Raw genomic sequence first — 21,426 nt, 5'->3', positions numbered from 1 at the left:
GATAACAAAGGGGAAGAAGCTGTTCCTGAGTCTGGTGGTACGCGCTTTCAAGCTTCTGTACCTTCTGCCTGAGGGGAGCAGGGAGAAGAAGGAATGACCAAGGTGGGACAGGCAAGTCTTTGATTAGGTTGGCTGTGTTTCTGAGGCAGCGTGAAGTGGAGATGGAGTCAATGGTGGGGAGTCTGGAGTGGACTACATCCACAATTCTCTGCAATGCCTTTTGATCTTGGGCAGAGCTGTTCCCAAGTCTTTGATTATTTTGGCTGCTTTCCCAAGGCGTGAAGTGTAGAGGTGAAAGGGACTGTATCTTAGCTTATGGAAGGACCTTGGATATTATAAATGAGCACAAGAAATTCAAAAGCAACAAATATTTACATTTTCATGGACTCCAAGAAATAACCATTTTGGTGTGTTTAGCATTGACCAGATCAAAGTGCTCAGTTGTAAGTGCTGGAACAAAGACTTTTTACTTAGATGGTTCTGTTCGTGCCGAGAATGGCTGGCATCGGAGAGTTGGAAAATGCCAGGTTTAATTTCGGAAGAGGTACAGTTACTTTTAGAAAGTGAACAGCACAGTGGCGCAGCTGGTACACCTGCTGCCTCGCGGCGCCAAAGACACGGGTTCGATCCTGACCTTGGGCGTGTGGGGAGTTTGCACGTTCTCCCTGTGACCACATGGGTTTCCTCCGGGTGCTCTGGTTTCCTCTCACTTGCCAAAGACGTGTGGGTTTATGGGCTAGAGCAGTCAAAATGTGGAGTCTAATGAAGGGAACCGGCCCAAAACGTCACCTATTCCAGGTTCTCCAGAGATGCTGCCTAACCCGCTGAGTTACTCTGTCTTTGTAGTCTAACTGGCCCTCTGTAAATTGTCCTTGGTGTGTAGAGAGTGGATGAGAAAGTGGGATAACATAGAACTAGTGCGAATGGTTGATCAATAGTTGGTGTGGACTCGGTGAGCCAAAGGGCCTGTTTCCATGTGTGCTGGAACCCCAAACTCAACAATGCCCCAAGTATGTAGTCCTAGTCTGTAAGTTGCCCTTAGTGTGTAGGAAATGAATGTGAATATGGGATAACGTAGAACGAGTGTGTTCAGATGATTGATGGGTGGTGTGGACCTGATGGGCCGAAGGGCCTGTTTCCCCGCTGCATCTTTCAATCAACAAGAAACAGAAATGGGAACAAAGGCAGTAAATTGCAAAGCAAGTCATTGTTTATGCATCACCTTCCCACATCTATTCTTGGAAGTGTCTCAAGCACTTAACATTCGATTAATTACTTCTGAGGATCGGCGCTGGTTTGTAAACAACAAAGGTGAATGAATGACTGAAGGATTAATTTTTGAAGAGCAGTGATGGACATCAGGAGAGGACTCGCTCTTTTGTAAATCGTGTTGAAAACATTCAAATTCCAGAGTTGGCTTTTGACTGACAGAGCCAAATTATGAAAGGAGCAAAGCTTAAAAGTACAGATTCCATACATGAGGGACTTGAGAGACACGAGACTGCTGGAATCCTGTGCTTAGTTTAGAGATACAGCATGGAAACAGGCCCTTCGGCCCACCGAGTCCACGCCGACCATATTCACCCTGGTTCTATGTTATCCCACTTTCCAATCTACTCTACACACTAGGGGCAATTTACAGAGTTAATGTATTTAATTATTTAATACAATTTGTATTAGCCTACAAACCCGCACAACTTTGGGATGTGGGGGGAATCCGGAGCACCCGGAGGAGACCCATGTGGTCACAGGGAGAACGTGCAAACTCCGCACAGATAGCAGCCGAGGTCAAGATTGAACCCGGGTCTTTGGCGCTGTGAGGCAAAGGCTCCACCGGCTGCACCACTGTGCTGCCCTGAGCAAAACGCAAAGTGCTGGAGGAACTCAGCAGATCAGGCAGCATCTGTGGAGTTAATGGACAGACTAGATTTTGGTTCGAGACCTTTGTTCAAACTGGAAAGAAGTCTTCTGGAGTGAAATTAAATGCTAGGACCCATGAGTTTGAAACTTATTACAGAATATTTCTAGCCGCTACTGTTTTTATTTCGAACTAATGGTAATGAAATTTGTGTAGGGTTTGAAGTAATGTCTTTCTACTTTTTAAACCCGTTTGGGTGGTGGATGCCTGGACGCGCTGCCAGGGGTGGTGGTGGAGGCAGATACGATAGTGTTTTTTGACAGGCACATGGATATGCTGGGAATGGAGGGGATATGGATCACGTGCTGGCAGAGGAGATCAGTTTAACTTGGCATCATGTTCAGCGCGGACATTGTGGGCCGAAGGGCCTGTCCCTTGTGCTGTGCTGGACTACATTCAGAATCGGGTGTTTTGGTTTATTATTGTCACATGTACTGAGGTACAGTGAAAAGCTTTGTATTGCATGCTTGCCAATCTGATAATACGAAACCCACTCAATCAACTCTTTCGCAGTCAATCAAGTCAAATACAATCAAGTCAATTAACCAACCAAAGCAAAAAAAAAAGTCAAAGCTGCCTGTGTTTCATAGTCGTACAGCACGGAAACAGGCCCTTCGGCCCAACTCAACCATGCCGACCAAAATGCCCCATCTAAGCCAAAGCAATTTGACCACGTTTGGCCCATAGCGCTCTGAATCTATCCTATCTGTCACTTATCCAAGCATCTTTTAAATGTTGCAAACCACAGAAGGGTCCAGAGATGCTGCTCGACTCTTTCTAACCACCAATCTCTGAGGTTCCTATTAAAGTTATAGGATAGGTTTAGAGGAATATGGGCCAAACATGGCAGGCGAGGCTAGTGTAGTTGGGGCATGTTGGTCGGCATGGGCCAAAGGGAATGTTTCCCTGCTGTGACTGTTGCTGTGTGTGAATGTAGTCCCTGAGGGCTGACTCTAACTCAATCCTCCCCTCTCACCTTCAGCCTATGCCCTCTAGTTCTTGATTCTGAGGAAGGGTCCCGACCCGAAACGTCACCTATTAATTTAAAAAAAATCTAGTGATGCAGTCTGATCTACTCCAGCACTTTGTGTCTGTCTTTGCTATAAACTAGCATCTGCAGTTCCTTTTGTTTCCCTCTAGTTCTTAGTTCCCCAATGCTCGGTAAAAGGCTGTGTGCATTCACCCCACTGTATGTCACCTGTGTTCTACTTCATGTTGGCACGTGATTCCTGTTTCCCAAACCCAGCTTCCAGTGAAGAAGTCCGTGTCCCCATGGCAAGTCACCCTCAGCTGAAGTACCCAGCGGGCGGAACCAACCTGGAGGAGCAGAGAACGCGTTGGGAAAGGAAAAGGGTTCGGACTGCGAAAGAGTTGATTGAGACGGAGCAGAGGTACTTCGAACAGCTGGAGTTAGTTGCAGTGGTAAGGATGTTTCATTGTTCAAAAGGATCGAACCTGGGTCCCTGGCGCTGTGAGGCAGTGGCTCTACCAGCTGTGCCACTGTGCCACCCTTGTAACGGAGTGCCCTGCAGTAACTTGTAGTCACATGCACTGTTCACGGTTTAAAGAAACAGTCTCTTCAATGTCTAATGGTCTTGTATTGCAGTATTTTATAGAGATTTTAACGGCAAAGGGGACTCTGCGACCAGGGGAACGAGATGCCATATTTTGCACCTTTAAGTCCATCTATTCAATAAACAGGTACACTAGTTTAAAACTCGACTTTTACATTTCTTAGTAAAACACTGCTTGGTGATGTCCTGGCACAGTAAAAAGCCAGTTGTTCTTCAACCCAAAGAAGGGTGCAGAGATGCTGCCTAACCCGCTGATTTACTCCAGCACTTTGTGTCTTGTTTGCAAGCCAGCGCCTGCAGTTCCTTGTTTCTCCGATCCCAGAGGTCAGTGTCTAAGGTGTCAGATTATAAGTTGCAGAGACGCAGGACGTGTGGGCAAGGCAAGATGGCTGATGTGTATCTCTGATTATCCAGTTTGTGCGGGTTCATTGAACCTGTCCTTTGTAAAGGAAATAGGCTCTGCCTCCAGGGACAATTTATTTTAGGAAATTATAAAAGTATAATTAGGCAATGAGACATACCGTATCGTAGAGTCATACAGCATGGAAACAGGCTATTCAGCCCAACTAGTCCATGCCTATCACCGGTCCCATTTTCCCACCCGTTGGTCCATATCTCTCCAAACCTTTCCTATCCATGTACCTGTCTAATTTATAATTTAGTCCAGCAAGGAAACGGGCTCCTCAATCCAACTTGTTCATGCCTTCCAAGATGCTCCATCTTAGGTAGACCCAGTTGCCCACATTTCATCCACGTCACTCCAAACATTTCTTATCCATGTTCCTGTCCAAGTGTCTTTTAAATGTTGTTATTGTACCTGGCTCAACTACCTCCTCTTGCAGCTAGTTCCATTTAACCACCACCCTCTGACTGGAAAAGGTCGTCTCTCATTTTCCTATTAAATCTTTCATTTCTCTCCTTAAGGCTAAGTTCTCTGGGTCTTCATTGCCCTGGCCTGGGTAAAATACTCTGCATTCACCCCATCAATTCCCCTCGTGATATTACACGATGACTTCTAAAAGATCATACTTCAGCCTCCTGTGTCTCAAGGAATAAAGTCCTCGCCTGTCCGACCTCACCCTGTGTTGGCAGGACTCAGGCACTCGAGTCCTGGCAACATCCTCACAAAGCTACTCTGCATCCTTTCCAGCCTTATGGCATCTTTCCTTTCAGCAGGGTGACCAAAACGGAGCACAGTACTCCAAGTGCGGTCTCACCAACGTCTTGTATGAGTTGCCGGTGGAATGGTTGGATGGTTCAGTGTAGTTGAGGCAGGTACAATAACGGCATTTCACAAACTATCGCCTTATCTATTCCCCTCATGATTTTACATACCTCTATAAGATTGCCCTTCAACCTCCTGTGCTCTGAGAAATGAAGTCTTGGTCTGCCCTAATTTGTCACTGAAGATAGGCAGAAAATGCTGGAGTAACTCAGTGGGACAGGCAGCATCTCTGGAGAGAGGGAGTGAGTGACCTTTCGGGGTCGAGACCCTTTTTCAGACTGCGAGTCAGGGGGGAGGGAGACATGGAAGGGTAAAGTGTGAAAACACGGGTCATATTTGTCACTTAGCTGCTGACGGCTTTTGGGTCTCACACAGGATGCTGTTGAGTGATCTCGAGGACGGAAAACTAGGGCAAGGATTTGAACGCTTCTGCCCTCAACTTCATCTTTATACCACTTACACAGATAACATGGAACATGCTCTCAAAGTCTTGCAGGTAATTCATCCACGAGGGGGCATTATGGGCATGACTGCGACGAGCGCTCAGAATGTATGTACAAAAGTCCAGGCGCGGTGAGTGGCGCAGGCGCGGGTCAGGTGTCAGGTGGGAGGTTTAGTTACGTTTAGTTAAGTTGAGGCGGGGTTAAGGTGTGAGGTTTGTTTGAGGGGCGAGGTTTAGTGATGTACGGTTTAGTTGAGGCAAGGTTTAGGTGTGAGGAGAAGTTTGGTGGTGAGGTATCGTCGAGGCGAGGGGTTTAGTGAGGCGAGGGGATTAGTCGAGGTGTAGGTGAGGGGAAGTGAGCGTAGGTGAGGTGAGGAGAAGTGGGTGTCTGAGCTCAGGAACGGAGACCGAAGTGCTGCTGAAGGAGACGAGACCACTGCCTTCCGTGGCAGAGAATTCCACAAATTCACAACTCTGGGTGAAAAAGTTTTTTCTCATCTCAGTGTTCGGCAAAGAGAATTTTCAGGGAACATATTTTTTGTAAAGATTTTTTTAGCTGTATGTGGGCCATTTATTGAAACATATAAGATTATTAAGGGTTTGGACACGCTAGAGGCAGGAAACGTGTTTCCAATGCTGGGAGAGTCCAGATCCAGGGGCCACAGTTTAAGAAAAAGGGATAGGCCATTTAGAACGGAGATGAGGAAATACATTTTCACACAGAGAGTTGTGAATAGGCAATAGATGCAGGAGTAGGCCATTCGGCCCTTCAAGCCAGCACCGCCATTCAATCTGATCATGGCTGATCATCAACAATCAGTACCTCGTTCTTGCCTTCTCCCCATATCCTCTGACTCCGCTATCTTCAAGAGTGGATTGGTGGTGGAGGCCAATTCTCTGGAGGCTTTCAAGAGAGAGATAGATAGAACTCTTAAAGATAGCAGAGACAAGGGATATGGGGAGAAGGCAGGAATGGGGTACTGATTGTGGGTGATCATAGAAATGTCTATTGTCTATTTCATGAAATATATATCCTTTGGGGGTTATTTTACTGCTTATGTGTTAGGATAATTCTAAGCTTCTGTTATGTAAACTACCAGCAGAAAGCTTGAGAATCACTTTCAATGTATTGAAATTGCAGGAGCTTCAGGGGGCGTTGCCAGCCTGTCGTGGGACAACCCCATTGAAGATGATAACAGTGGTTACCCAAACCTCGTTGCTGGTCGCGACGGGGCCCCCAAAACAGTTCAAGGTTCCGGGCCCCAAAAATGTAGACAAGATGGGCCGAAGGGCCTGTTTCCATACTGTCTCACTTCTATGACTCTCAAACCTTACATTTCTTTTGCACGCCATTCTGTTGGTCAGGAAGGTGACCCTAAGCTGAAATCAATCTTGCCAAGGGAAGGCTAATTGTTCAATGCAGTTTGCTCCTTTCCCAATTAGTTTTGGCATGTGGTTCAAGCTTCATACTTTAGACTTTGCTCGCATTGTGTGCGCTCGTCACAGTCTTTGCTCATTAGAGACTTTATGTGGGTGCAAGTTTGGAAAGGTGGCACGGAGCTCCCTCACCCCTTTGGGAAACGGCGGCAAAGTCTTGCTCCTTCAAGAGGCTGAAGGAGTGAAATCGCAGCATCGCCTCTTTTGACAGTAGTTCCCAACCTATGTGCTTATTTATCTCTTCAACACCCTGAGCTGGAGCTAGGTATCGCTGTCTTAATTAAGAAGAAGGATATGACCATGGTAAATTGACTGATTTCATTGATTAAGCACTAGCTGCACAAGTAACATTGATTCTAACAGTGGGTGTACATAAATGTAATTGTCGGAACATGGGGCTGCATAATTAGGGCGATGTGACAAAAGCCGGTAGATTTGCCCTAATCAACCTTCAGTAAAGTCCCTGTGCATAATAATGTGCCCTAGTGCAATTAGTTTCCATCGACAGATCTTCTGACATATCTTCTCGGTGTGCGAGAATAATGCATCTTACCAGCGCCCAACGCTCTTTTAATTAATGTGCGTCTCCTGCGTTCTGTTTTAGGAGCAAATTAAGAAAAACAAACAATTCGCTCGATTTAAGAAGCTTCAAGAATCTCGAACAGAATTCCACGGGTTGAAACTAGAAGACTTGCTTCCCCTGCCTCTTCGGCGTATATATCAGTGAGTAGCCTTACTAGTTATTGTAATTTATCTAGTTATTGGCATCTGTTCTGTTTTGATTTTGTAGGAAAGATGTTGTCAAGCTGGAAAGGGTGCAGAGAAGATTTTACGAGGATGTTGTTCGGACATGCGGGCTGGAGCTGTAGGGGGAGGTTGAGCAGGCTAGGACTTTATTCCTTGGATTTCAAGAGGATGAGGGGGGTGATCTTAGAGAGGTTCCGGGTCTATTCCCCATGATAGGAATAGATCAGGAAAATGCACAGAGCCTTTTGCCCAGAGTAGGGGAATTGAAAACCAGAAGACATAGGTTTAAGATAAGGGTGGGAAGATTTAATTGGAGCCTGAGGGGTGACTTTTTCACACAAAGGGCGATGGGTGCATGGAACAAGCTGCTGGAGGAGGTAGTTGAGGCAGGCACTATTGCGACAAGTTAGGCACATGGATACGACAGGTTTAGAGGGTTATGGGCCAAACGCAGGCAGGTTGGACTTGCGTAGATGGGGCATGTTGGTCGGCATGGGTAAGTTGGGCCGAAGGGCCTGTTTCCACACTGTATGATTCTATGTGCCCTGTTTTTTTAAACCCCACAAATTTGCACAAAGCCATGAAGTATATTTGTTAGCATTTAAATGCCAAACCAAAGAAATTAGTAAATTTGGTTTCTTGGTGGCAAATGCATTGACATCAGCCCTCACTCTCATTCACCTCGTCATCAGGGGCTGTGCGGATGAAATGGTATTTACCCGGATCAGTTTCGTTGATTGATTTAGAATTATTTAGTCTTCTGCTTGTGTGTTTCCCCAGTCTGTCGGCTGCATTTTAATACCTAGAGTCACCAATGACATCTGATCTTGAGTTATTACCTGATATCTCATTTCATAACGTGATGTATACATCAAACACAAATCATGCTTCCGCACTCAGCTTTCATTACAGAAGTCCCACTCCAATCCTGGTGCTTCATAATCATAAGCTGGTGCTGTTAGGCAAGACATTTGAAGCACGTTATTGGAAGATGTTACTGTGGACAGGTGCGCTCTACCTGAGCAACAACTAATCTTGCGACAACTAATGAGCAAAACACAATGTGCTAGAACTGGCAACAGTCAAGTCAAGAGTGTTTTATTGTCGTAGGTCGCAGGCAGAACAATGAAATTCTTGCAACTTATTGGAGTAACTCAGCAGGTTAGGCAGCATCACTGGAGAGAAGGAATGGGTGACCAGTCCGAAGAAGGGTCTCGACCTGAAACGTCGCCCATTCCCTCTCTCCAGAGATGCTGCCTGTCCCGCTGAGTTACTCCAGCATTTTATGTCTAATTTTCGGTGTAAACCAGCATCTGCAGTTCCTTTCAATACAATGAAGTTCTTACAACGGTTTCGGCAGCAACTGTGGAGGGAATGGACAGGCGACGTTTCGGGTCGGTATCCTTCAGATTCTTTGGGTCACGACCCTTCTTCAGATAATGAATGTACTAATTAACTAATTTTTTTTTATCACGGGTTGAGATTTCTGTGCACATTGTGACCGGTGACCACATACACGTTTGTACATTTTGTGGAGAACATGGGCAGGTGACGTTTCCGGTTGGGATCCTTCAGTCTGTAACCTGTTCCCTATCCACACCCCACTGTCCCGACCCGAAACGTCACCTCTCCATGTTCTCCAGAGATGCTGCCTGATCAGCTGAGTTACTCCTGCACTTTGTGCCTTTTTTTTTTCTTCTGTAAACCAGCAGCAGCTTTGTTCTACGTAAATCCTGCCCTTTAAGCTATAAAAACCTGGATGCAACATAATTTCCTCAAACTCAACAGCGATAAGACAGAATCCCTCCTCATAGGCTCCAAAGCCACACTCAGCAAAATCAATAACCCCACTCTCACCATCGATGGCACTACTGTCTCCCCATTTCCCCAGGCCCGCAACCTTGGCGTGATCTTTGATTCCACCCTCTCCCTTGAGCCTCACATCCGCCATGTCATTAAAACCTCCTTCTTTCATCTCCGCAACATCGCCAAACTCAGACCCTCTCTCACACCTCCCGCTGCTGAAAGACTCATCCATGCCTTCATCTCCTCCCGACTGGACTACTGCAACTCACTTCTCCTTGGCATCAGCTCCACCTACATCAACCGACTCCAACTGGTCCAGAACGCAGCCGCCCGACTCATCACCCACACCAAATCCTGGCATCACATCACTCCAGTCCTCAAACAACTTCACTGGCTTCCCATCTCCCACCGGATCAACTACAAAATCCCGATCCTCACCTACAAAGCCCTCCACCATCTGGCCCCCCCCATATTTCACTGACCTCCTCTCCCCCTACCAACCCTCACGGTCCCTCAGATCCACATCAGCCGGTCTCCTCTCCATCCACAAGTCCAACCTCCGCAGTTTTGGGGACAGAGCCTTCTCCAGGGCAGCTCCCAGGCTCTGGAACTCCCTCCCCCAACTGATCCGCAATTCCGTGTCCCTCACCATCTTCCAGTCCCGCCTCAAGACCCATCTCTTCACCTCTGCCTATCCTTAGCCCCACGTCCCCCTCCCTTTTCATCTGTGCATTAATTGCCTCATATTGTGTTTTGAATTGTATTCTGTCTTTACTTTGTGTACTAGTCATGTCTCTACTATTTATTTCATTCCCCTTACATGTTTTTCCTCTACCTGCTAAATTTTTGTAAGGTGTCCTTGAGACTCTTGAAGGACGCCATAAATAAAATTTATTATTATTATTATTAAGGTGAGCGGGGTAAAGTTTAAGGGAGATTTAAAAAAAAAAATGTTTTTGCATAAAAGTGGTGGGTCCCTTGAACGTGCTGCAAGGATTGGTGGTGGTGGAGGAGGCAGATACGAATGTGGTGTTGAAGAGGCTTTTAGATAGGCACATTGATGTGCAGGCAATGGAGTGATACGGACCACGTGCAGGCAGAGGAGATTAGTTTAACTTAGTATCATGTTCGGTGGTGACATTGTGGGCCAAAGGGCCTGTTTCTGCGCTGTACTGTTCTATGTAATGTTCGCTGATGCCATTACAATTCTTGTGAAGCATAAAGGTGGAGCGGTTTTGATGCAACTTTACAGGTGCAGGTGAGTCTGTACCTGGAGAATGGATTTGATGTCAGAAGGAACTGCAGATGCTGGTTTAAATCGAAGATAGACACAAAAAGCTAGAGTAACTCAGCGGGACGGGCAGCATCTCTCGAGAGAAGGAATGGGTGACGTTTCAGGTCGAGACCCTCCTTCAGACAGTCTCGACCCGAAACGCCACCCATTCCTTCTCTCCAGAGATGCTGCCTGTCCCGCTGAGTTACTCCAGCTGTTTGTATCTCTCTTCGAATGGATTTGGTCTTCTTGTTAAAGAAGGTATGAAGTATCACTGGAGGGAGCTTGGCAAAGGTACATGAGGTTGGTTTCTGGGATGGGGAGGTTGATATATGAACGAAGGTTGAACGGGTTGGGTCCATTTTAATTGAGGAACATAAAAGAATCAGACAGATTTTAACAATGGATGGTGTGTTTCTCCTTGTTTTGTTTAGTTCAGTTAAGTTTATTGCCACATGCAGTGAAAAGCTTTTGTTGCGTTCTATCCAGTCAGTGGAAAGACTATACATGATTACAATCGAGCTATTCACAATATACACAATCACAGGATAAGGGCATAACATTTAGTGCATGGTAAAGCCAGTGAAGTACGAATACTGATAGTCTGAGGGTCTCCAAATGAGGTGGATAGTAGTTCAAGACCGCTCTCTAGTTGTGGTGGGATGGTTCAGTTGGCAGTTAACAACTGGGAAGAAACTGTCCCTGAATCTGGGGGTGTAACGTTTTCACACTTGTATACCTTTTGCCCGATGGGAGAGAGGAGAAGAGGGAGTAGTTTGGTGTATGCAGAACTAGGATACGTTGGTTTCGGAATTTTACTCTTCATTGTAACAACTTTGTTCTGCTTTGTCTGTGGAATTCTCTGCCTCGGCCGGTGGAGGCCGGTTCTCTGGATACTTTCAAGAGATATACTTTTTCTAGATACTTTCTAGATAGAGCTCTTATAGATAGCGGAGTCAGGGGACATGGGGAGAAGGCAGGTACGGGGTACTGATTGGGGATGATCAGCCATGGTCACGTTGAACGGCGGTGCTGGCTCGAAGGGCCGAATGGCCTACTCCTGCACCTATTGTCTATTGTCTATTGTTCTGCTGCATCTTTTGACCAGATGAAGGGATTGATTCATTGAAAGATGCAGCATAGAAACAGGCCCTTCGGCCCACTCAGTCCATGCCGACCATCGATCACCCGTTCACACTAGTTCTATGTTATCCCACTTTCTCATCAACTCCCTACACATTAAGTGCAAATTACAGAGGGCCAAACCCACACGTGATGTGGGAGGAAAACCCACGCAGGGTACGGAACGATTTGGATCGCGTGCAGGCAGATGAGATCAGTTTAACCTGGCATGGTCATTGCAGGCCAGAGGGCCCATTCCTGTGCTGTACTGTTCCACGTTCTATGTACAAACCCGCACGTCTTTGGGGTGTGAGTGGAAACCAGATCACCTGGAGGAAAGCGCACACGGTCACAGGGTGAATGTGTAAACACCCCCCACACACACAGACAGCACCCGGAGGTCGGGATCGATCCCAGGTCTCTGGTGCTCTGAGGCAGCGGCTCAACCCGCTGCGCCACAGCGCCGCCCTTTGAGCTTTGAATAAATAAACCTTTATCCTGTCGGCTGTTTTAGTCTCTGGTCCGAGCACCACAATTTTGAGTTTTGCCAAATTTGAAGATTTCATGGTCCACAGGGAAATATTAATATTCTGGTTAAGAGGATGTTGTCTCCCTGTGGAACTACAATTTCCGTCTGATTTTGTATACTGTCATTCATAAATTAAAGGCTTATTTATTATTAATTTATCTCCTTCAATGCAATACTTCTATCTCAGTATTGGAACGCAAGAAATCAACATTTAAACAGTGGAGAATTACAATTCTTAGCAGAAGTTTTGGTTTTGGTTTATTATTGTCGAGGTACAGGGAAAAGGTTTGATTTTACATGCTGTCTGATCAGATAATATTATACAGGAGTACAATCATGTCAATAGATAGAGCGATGGGGAAGATACAGAGTGCAGAATATAGTTCTCTAATGAAAATAATTTACTTATAAGTTGTCAACTGCCTGAGAGAGACAACAGACACTGGCCCAGGGGTGTCAAGCCCGCAGGTCGGATGCAGCCCGCGAAGGGGTCCGATCAGGTCCGCGGGATGATTTCCCTGATGCCAGAGCGGGCTGCAGCTGTCCCCGGTGCCGGATCGGACTGCATTCGTGCGTACACGGCGTAATCCGACGCGCATAAAGTAGCATGTTGCCCGTGACCTAAAATCAGTTTGACACCCCTGCAATAGACAATAGGTGCAGAAGTAGGCCCTTCGGCCCAGCACCGCCATTCACTGTGATCATGGCTGATCATCCACATTCAGTACCCCGTTCCTGCCTTCTCACCATATCCCCTGACTCTGCTATCTTTAAAAGCTCTATCTAACTCTCTCTTGAAAGCCTCCAGAGAATTGGCCTCCACTGCCCTCTGAGGCAGAGAATTCCACAGACTCGCAACTCTGTCATCCCTGTCAAAGAGTCATACAGGGTGGAAACAGGCCCTTCGGCCCGACTCGTTCATGCCGACCAAAGCGCCCCATTAGCTAGTCACATTGTCCGTGCTCGGCCCCTATCCCTCTAAACATGTCCTATCTGTGTACCTGGCCAAGTGTCTTAAATGTTGTTATAGTACCTGCCTCAATTACCTCCTCTGGCAGCTCGTTCCATGCACTCACCACCCTCTGTGTCATAAAGCTGTTCCTCGGGTTCCTATTAAATCTTGCCCCTCTCACCTTAAATCTGTGTCCTTTGGTTCTTGATTTCCCCAACCTGGTACATTCACTGAATCTACTCCCCTCGTGCTCTTGTACATCATTATAAGATCACCCCTCATCCTCTGTGTGCTCCAAGCAATAAAGTCCTAGCCTGCCCGACCTCTCCCTTCAGCTCAGACCCTCGAGTCCTGGCAACATCCTCGCAAATCTTCTCTGCACTCGTTCCAGTTTAATGGCCTCTTTCCTTCTAGAGGGTAACCAAAACTACGGCACGGTGCTCCAAGTGCGGCCTCATCAAAGTCTTGTATGAGCTGCCAGAAGAATGATTCAATGGTGCATTCACCCGATCTGTCCCACTCGTGAGTTCATACACCTCGTTAGCATCACCCCTCAGCCTCTCGTGTTACAGCCACTGACTAGAATTTTTTTAAATAGACATCTAATTGAACGCTGCAACTTACCACAGGTTTGTGAGTAGGCCCTAACTCTGCAACATCTTCCTCTGAATGTACAATCATAGCATTGGAATGAGGAGCATCTTCTGCAAGTTGGTCCCCTTCCTAGGAAATGGATTGCTTTCTCTTTAATATGGCACCAGGAACCTGTATCGGGGCGGCGCAGTGGCGCAGCGATAAAGTTGCTGCCTTACAGTGCCAGAGACCCGGGTGCCAGAGATCCTGACCTCGGCTGCTGGCTGTACGGAGTTTGCAGGCTCTCCCAGTGACCATGCAGGTTTTTCTCCATCTGCTCCAATTTCCTCCCACATCCCGTAGACGTACAGGTTTGCAGGTTAATTGGCTTCTGTAAATAGTCCATAGTGTGTAGGATAGAACTGGTCAACGGGTGACGGTCGGTCGAAGGACCTGTTTCCACGCTGTGTCTCTAACCCTCTAAACTGCCGATGCTGATTCACAATCCCGTAATTTCCTGATTTAATTTTACTTTATCGGTAGATACAGCGTGGAAACATCCCCTTCGACCCACCGAGCCCACGACGACCATCGGTCACCCATTCACACTGTCTCCATGTGATCCCACCTTCTCATCCACTCCCGACACACTTGGGGGGCAATTTACAGAGGGCCAATTAACCCTCAGCTTTAGGATGTGAGAAGAAACGGAGGAAACCCACGCGGTCACAGCGAGAACGTGGAAAATTCTCAACCCTTCGCCCCCCTCGCCCTCTCCTCTCTGGCATTATGAGGCAGCAGCTCTACCAGCTGCGCCACCCGTGTGCTGCCCATGTTAACCTTTTCCCCAGAACCGCAATTATTTCTGCAAAACGTTTTTCTTGGATTTTTAAACTCTTTACCACGTCCAAAGTGGGTTTAGCAAAATAATAGATCTCCAGTTTACCTTTGAGGGCTGTTTAAAATTTTGTCTTAAGAAAAGAGAGTCGAGCGCTGGGCGTGTGAATGACACGGCCCATGATGTCTCCTGTCACAGTGTGTATAAAGTGGGATTTTCCCCCTGTCGGCTCCAGTCCTCGCTGTAACTGGCAGCATTCTGCAGTAATTAATCTCCTCCGTGATAAAGGCAGCCAGCCGTCCTGGGCAACTCCAGCCTGAGGAAGCATATGCCATCGACAGATGCGGTCGCTGTTCGGAGCGGCTCAGCTCAGTGGAACTCCCCGCTCTCGACGCACTCCCACCGCGACTGCCCTGCTCCACCGACACATTAGAGACCCAGAGGAGCTGAGACCTGTCGCACGCTGCCCTTTATTACCAGAAAGTATCTTATCAGGCAACAACAAAATACACTAATTATATGAGAAGCACAATGCGAGGATTGTGTGTTGAGCAGATCTGTATGTCAAGGCTGTAATGTTTTCATTAGACTTTTTCTTTCCTGCATGGAATGCCAGCAACTGGGAATGTTGATCACGTTAAATCCATACTAATTAGTCTCCCATTGTGTTTGTGTGGAAGAGGGTGGATTTGTCTGGTATCGCCCAAACTTAGTTTAGTTTATTATAGTCACGTGTACTGAGACACAGCGAAAAGTATTTTTGTTGCGTGCTATCCAGTCAGCGGAAAGACAATGCATGATTACAATCAAGCCATGTACAGATACAGGATAAAGGGTTTAAGAAGGAACTGCAGATGCTGGAAAATCGAAGGTAGACAAAAATGCTGGAGAAACTCAGCGGGTGAGGCAGCATCTATGGAGCGAAGGAAATAGGCAACATTTCAGGCCGAAACCCTTCTTCAGACCTGAAGAAGGGTTTCAGCCCGGAAGGGTCTGAAGAAGTGTTTCGGCCAGAGACGTTGCCTATTTCCTTTGCTCCATAGATGCTGCCTCGCTCGCTGAGTTTCTCCAGCTTTTTCGTCTACCTACAGGATAACGAGAATAACCTTTATTGCAAGATAATGCCCAGTAAAGTTCCTTTAAAGATGCTCTGAGGGTCTCCAACTGCTCTCTAGTTGTCGATAAGATGGTTCAATTGCCTGATAACAACTGGGAAGAAACTGTCCCAGAATCTGGAGGTGTGCGTTTTCACACTTCTGTACCTCTTGCCTGATGAGAGAGGGAGAGAGAGAGAGAGAGAGAGACCAGAGTGAGACTAGTTTTATTAAGGGTTGAATGGTATATTTTTAATAAGTGAAAATGTTGTCCTGTTGTATTGTTTGGTAAAATGAAGGGAATTGGTGGGCTGAAATGCACAGTCTTTTGCCCAGAGTTGGGGAACCAGGAACTAGAGGACATAGGTTTAAGGTGAGGGAGGAAAAATCGAATTCAGGGTTGAACAGTATAAGAGAAAATATTGTCGTGTTCAATTTATTTGTAGTATGAGGGAATAAATAAGGAGAATACACGGAGTATTTTAACCAGGGTAGGGGAAGCAAGAGATAGAGGACATAGGTTTAAGGTGAGTGGGGAAAGAATTAATAGGAACCTGAGGGGCAACTTTGTTACACAGCATATGGTGAGTATATGGACCACAGTGGGTAATTGAGGCAGGTACATTTAAATATATATTTAGACAGGCACATGGATAGGAAAGGACAGGAGGGATATGGGACAAGCACAGGCAGGTGGAACGAGTGGAGATGGGCCATCATGGGCAAGATGGGCTGAAGGGCCTGTTTCTGTGCTGTCTTTTGATTACTGTGCAGCTTCTGGGTGTTTTATTTCATAGAACGTGGAACATAGGGACAGGGTCTTTGGCCCACAATGACCGTGCCGAACATGGCGTAGTTAAACTAATCTGCATGTAATCCCTATCCCTCCATTCGGCCCAACTTTTAGAAGCTTCTTAAACATCACTATCGTGTCTGCTTCCACCAGCATCCCATGCACGAGGGGCTTTCAGGCAGGCTCATGGACAAGCACAAATGGTGGGATATGGATCACGTGCAGGTGGAGATTCGTTTAACTTAGAAAAAGCATCTATTGATTGGGCAGCGGAAAGATAAGTCACTGTGATCAAAACTGGAAACAACTTCAATCACAAGTTTGAATTGGGAACAGCTCTGCTCAAGATCACAAGAAATTGCAGAGTTGTGGATGAAGCCCAGTCCATCACACAGACCAGACTCCCCACCATCGACTCCGTCTACATTTCACGCTGCCTTGGGAAAGCAGCCAACGTAATCAAAGACTTGTCCCACCTCGATCATTCCTTCTTCTCCCCGCTCCTGTCCGACAGAAGGTACAGAAGCTTGAAAGCGCACACCACCAGACTCAGGAACAGCTTCTTCCCCTCTGTTATCAGGCTTCTGAATGGTCCTTCCATCAGTTGGAATACTGTCTGATTCACCTCTACCCCATTGCGGACATTGGACTATGTGTATGGAGCTGATGCGCTACAATGCAGAGAACTACATTCTGCACTCTATCTTCCCCTTTGCTCCACCTATTGTACTTGAGTTTGACTTGATTATATTTACGTGTAGTTTTACCCGATCTTCTTGGTTAGCATGCAGAGCAAAGCTTTTCACTCTAGCTCGATACAATAATTAACCTGAACCGACTCCCAGTAAAGCAGGGACATTTCTGCAGGAAAATGTTGCAAGTGGCGGATAGATTGTTAAAAAATTCTATGCATGAAATAACTTTTGATTATTTACAAAGGTGCAGTCAATGGGTTTAATTGAACAGTTGGGTCAGGTGGGGATTGTGTTATCATTGAATGCAGCTTTCTGTTATTTCTGGAGCTGGCCTCTGTAATCCCACAGAAGGTAGAGACAAAATGCTGGAGTAACTCAGAGGGACAGGCAGCTTCTCTGGAGAGAAAGAATGGGTGACGTTTTGGGTCAAGATTCATAGAGTGACACAGTGTGGAAACAGACCCTTTGACCCAACTTGCCCAGCTACACTAATCCAACCTGCCTATGTTTAGTCCATATCCCTCCAAATCTGTCCTATCCATGTACGTATGTACAGTTTCTTAAACATTGGGATGGTCCCAGCCTCAACTACTCGCTTGTTCCATACACCCACCGCCCTTTGTGTGAAAACCTTTCCCCTCAGATTCCTATGAAATCTTTTCCCCTTCACCTTAAACCCATGTCCTCTGGTCCTCGATTCACCTACTCTGGGCAAGAGACCCAGTCTATTCCTCTCATGATCTTATACACGTGTATAAGATCGCCCCTCATCCTCCTGCGCTCCAAGGAATAGAGCCCCAGCCTACTCAACCTCTCCCTATAGCTCACACTTTGGGCGGCACGGTGGCACAGCGGTAGAGTTGCTGCCTTACAGCGAATGCAGCGCCGGAAACCCGGATTCAATCCTGACTACGGTTGTTGTCTGTACGGAGTTTGTACGTTCTCCCCGTGACCTGCGTGGGTCTTCTCCGAGATCTTCGGTTTCCTCCCACGTACAGGTTTGTAGGTTAATTGGCTTGGTGAATGTAAACATTGTCCCTAGTGGGTGTAGGATAGTGTTACTGTGCGGGGATGGCTGGTCGGCGCGGACCCGGTGGGCCGAAAGGGCCTGTTTCCGTGCTGTATCTCTGAACTAAACTAGCTATCTGGTCCTGGCAACATCCTCACAAACCTTCTCTGCTCCCTTTCCAGCACGACAACCTCTGCAGACCCGTCTCGCAGCAACCTCCACTTGCAGTCCAGGCGTTTTATGTCAACTCCTGGGGCCTAATGATATCGTGCCTCACTTCGTTCCGATTGTGTGCAGAAGTTTTTTTTAAACTCCTGTCACTTGAGAATGTATCTAAGGGAAGAACAAATAATCTCTTCTGACAGTGTCCCAACTACAGAGAGGGATGGAAGGGCTGCGAGGGAAATGAAAGGAGACGCAAGTGGACATTTGAAGTGCATCTTCTCCCCCCCCCCCCCCGTGAAACCCCCCTTTTGAATACCATTCTGCAAAGTAGCACCATTTCTTTTTGAAGTTTGCATTTGTTCCCAACTTGCGCAAGGTCCGTGAAATGGCGCCTACCTTGTGAATATATTATTTCCCCATTTCAGTCGTTAACAAACAGCGACCACAAATTGTATATTCCCAGAAGTAGTGTGTCAACATGCCTCATTTTAATTAAAACATGAACATTGATAAATAACCTCTATCAGAATGTCACATCTGAAGCCATAAGTATATTTGTCACTTCTGTCTCTCATTACTGTCAGTTACGTACGGCTCGGGGATTCCCCCTGGAAATGGATTTAAAGCAATTACTATTTCCTGGACAGTTGCGACGGGTCTGGAAATATTCCAAGTTGGGAGCTTGTGCCGAACTACTGAAGGTGGTGCATAATGAGGTCTTGGGTGGCATTGGACTTGAGAGGTCACTTGTAGACCTGTGCCCACCACCACTGCTCAAAGTCACATTGGGCCAGATTGCTTTCCATCTGCTTGGGCTGACAAGTTGCTGGGTTGGGTACAGACGATCGACCATGAAGGGCCTGTCCCACTTGAGCGTCATTTGTGCGTCACCCAGATGATGCGCAAAGATTTTGTACGTCTCAAAATCCCCGGGCGCCGCGAGTGACCGCGCGTCACTGCTTACGTCACCAAGCACCATGCGTGCTTAATGCGCACCATGCGCCCATCACTTGCGCGGCAAGACACGTGCGTCGTGACGCATAAATGATGTTGCGTCAATTACGTGCAAGTGACGCCCAAGTGGGCCCTTTACTTTCCTTCAGCACAGCTGGTTGAGTTGCTGCCTCGCAGCGTCAGAGACCCTGTTTCGCCCCTGAACTCGGGTGCTGTGTCTGTGTGTTTGCACGTTCTCCCTGTGACCCCGTGAGTGTTCCGGTTTCCTCCCCCATTCCATTTATGCGTTTATGGGTTAATTGGCTTCTGTAAAGTGTCTCTAATGTGTAGGATAGAACTGGTGAACGCTGGTCGGCGTGGACGCAGTGGGCCGAAGGGCCTGTCTCCACGCTATTTCCTTTCCTCCAGGTACTGCGAGTTTCCTCCCACATCCCAAAGACATGGAGGTTTGCAAGTTAATTGTTGTCTGTAAATTGCCCCCAGTGTGTAGGGAGTGGATGAGAAAGTGGGATAGCATGGAACTAGTGTGAACGGGTGATCGATGGTCGGCGTGGACTCGGTGGGCCGAAGAGCCTGTTTCCACGCTCTATCTCTAAACTAAAACTAAATTAACCGCTAGATAGACACAAGGTGCTGGAGTAACACAGCAGGTCAGGCTGGACAAAGAGATCAGGTGACGTTTCGGGTCAGAACCCTTCTTCAGCCTGAAGGCAGCGGGAGGCAGGAATAGTTAAAGAAACTGCAATCCCAATGAGTCGTTGTGTGCTGAGAAATCGTATGCAAGTTTTTGTTCTGCTGTTGAAACAATGGTATTTATTTGGAAAAAATGCATCTATTTATTTCAGATACAAGCATCTGTTGCGAGATTTAACTGAAAATACCAATCCTGACCATCCAGAGTTTCAGCAGCTCAAAAGTAAGTTACTTGGCTTCATCATCATTCAGATGAAGGTTCGTTGATTTTTTTTCATCCCATTTATATTTTGCTAGCTGGACATCGTTGTTGAACTCGGCTTTTATTGCTAAGTATGGTTAGATCTATTATTGTCACGTACCGAGGTACAGTGAAAAGCTTTGTTTTGCATGCTGTCCAAACAGATCAGATAATACTATACAGGAATATAAATCAAGTTGGGTGGCGCAGTGGTAGAGTTGCTGCATTACAGCGCCAGAGACCTGGGTTCGATCCTGACTACGGGTGCTGCCTGTACAAAGTTTGTAAGTTCGCTCAGTGACCGTGTGGGTTTTCTCCGTATGCTCCAGTTTCCTCCCATGCTCTCAAGACCCAAATGTTTGTAGGTTAATTGATATTGGTAAAATTGTCGCCAGTGTGTAAGATAGTGTAGGGGTGATCATTGGTTGGCAGAAGGGCCTGTTTCCAAACTGTATCTCTAAAGTCAAACGCAAGTGCAGTAGGTAGAGCAAAGGGGAAGATACAGAGTGCAGAATATAGTATGTGTGTTTATATCTCTATATATCTATAAATATACTAGACTAAGTGAGAACCGTTGGGTCCCATGTTCACACGGGAGGGCTCGTCCCCCAACGCAATATTCCACCACTCCCATGGTGGAAAATGCGCCTGCGCGTTGAGAGCATCTGCTTGAATCGAGAGTGGGTGGAGTGAGTGCCGCGAGCGCAAGGGCATTGTGACGTCCGCAGCTGCCGATTTAAAGAAAACAGTAAGTTTTGTGAAGGGTTTTATTGAAAATGTGTACAGAAAAATGACCAAATTTAATGAGGTGTGGATATGCGAATGTAAAAGTAACATCGTTAGCGAAATGGTAAAAATCTCGGCGTTTTTGCGTCTGGTTTTCACGGAGTAACGAATCAAAGGCAAAAAGTATACTGTCTGATTCATTGAACTCAGCATTGTAGCACATCAATTTCATGAAAATAAATAAATAGAATTGATCGCCTTGGCTGCCTTTTTTGTTTCCACCGACTATCAGGTGCAGTGAGGGTGATTTCGGAAGCTTCCCAGCACATTCAGGACCAGGCTCGGAGGCAGGAGAACCACCTCCAGGTGCTCCGGGTGCAGAAACTGTTGAAAGGGCGACGGAGCAAGGTGCTGGCCGCAGGTTCGTCCCTGTGATCAGCCATTCCCTTTTATATTGACCTCCTCCTCGGAAGGGTCTTGTATGGTGGAGAAATGAGAACGCAGAAATCCCACCGCCCAGTGTATTGGGGTGATTACATCAGTCGTAATCACGCGGCCCAAACAAGAATGGGCCTTGTTAATTGTCCCGCCTTCAAGGGTTTTAACTGGATTATTGAAAG

At 46.8% G+C, this 21,426-nt stretch overlaps 1 protein-coding gene across 2 annotated transcripts in view; it reads left to right on the top strand.

Annotated features, from left to right (window-relative positions):
- The window catches only part of arhgef39 (Rho guanine nucleotide exchange factor 39), a 59,620-nt gene that overhangs the window by 19,107 nt on the left and 19,087 nt on the right, over positions 1-21,426 (top strand). For both annotated transcript variants that reach the window (XM_033039524.1, XM_033039523.1), the window contains exons 3-8: positions 3,165-3,340; positions 3,525-3,619; positions 5,093-5,213; positions 7,201-7,319; positions 19,992-20,062; positions 21,099-21,227. In XM_033039524.1, the coding sequence (XP_032895415.1) occupies positions 3,165-3,340; positions 3,525-3,619; positions 5,093-5,213; positions 7,201-7,319; positions 19,992-20,062; positions 21,099-21,227 (711 nt within the window). The remainder of the gene's footprint in view (positions 1-3,164; positions 3,341-3,524; positions 3,620-5,092; positions 5,214-7,200; positions 7,320-19,991; positions 20,063-21,098; positions 21,228-21,426) is intronic.

Source organism: Amblyraja radiata, chromosome 21 (assembly GCF_010909765.2).
Source record: "Amblyraja radiata isolate CabotCenter1 chromosome 21, sAmbRad1.1.pri, whole genome shotgun sequence".
NCBI classification, from domain to species: Eukaryota; Metazoa; Chordata; class Chondrichthyes; order Rajiformes; family Rajidae; genus Amblyraja; species Amblyraja radiata.
Note: the sequence above shows the minus strand (reverse complement) of the source record. Positions and strands in the feature narration are given on the sequence as shown.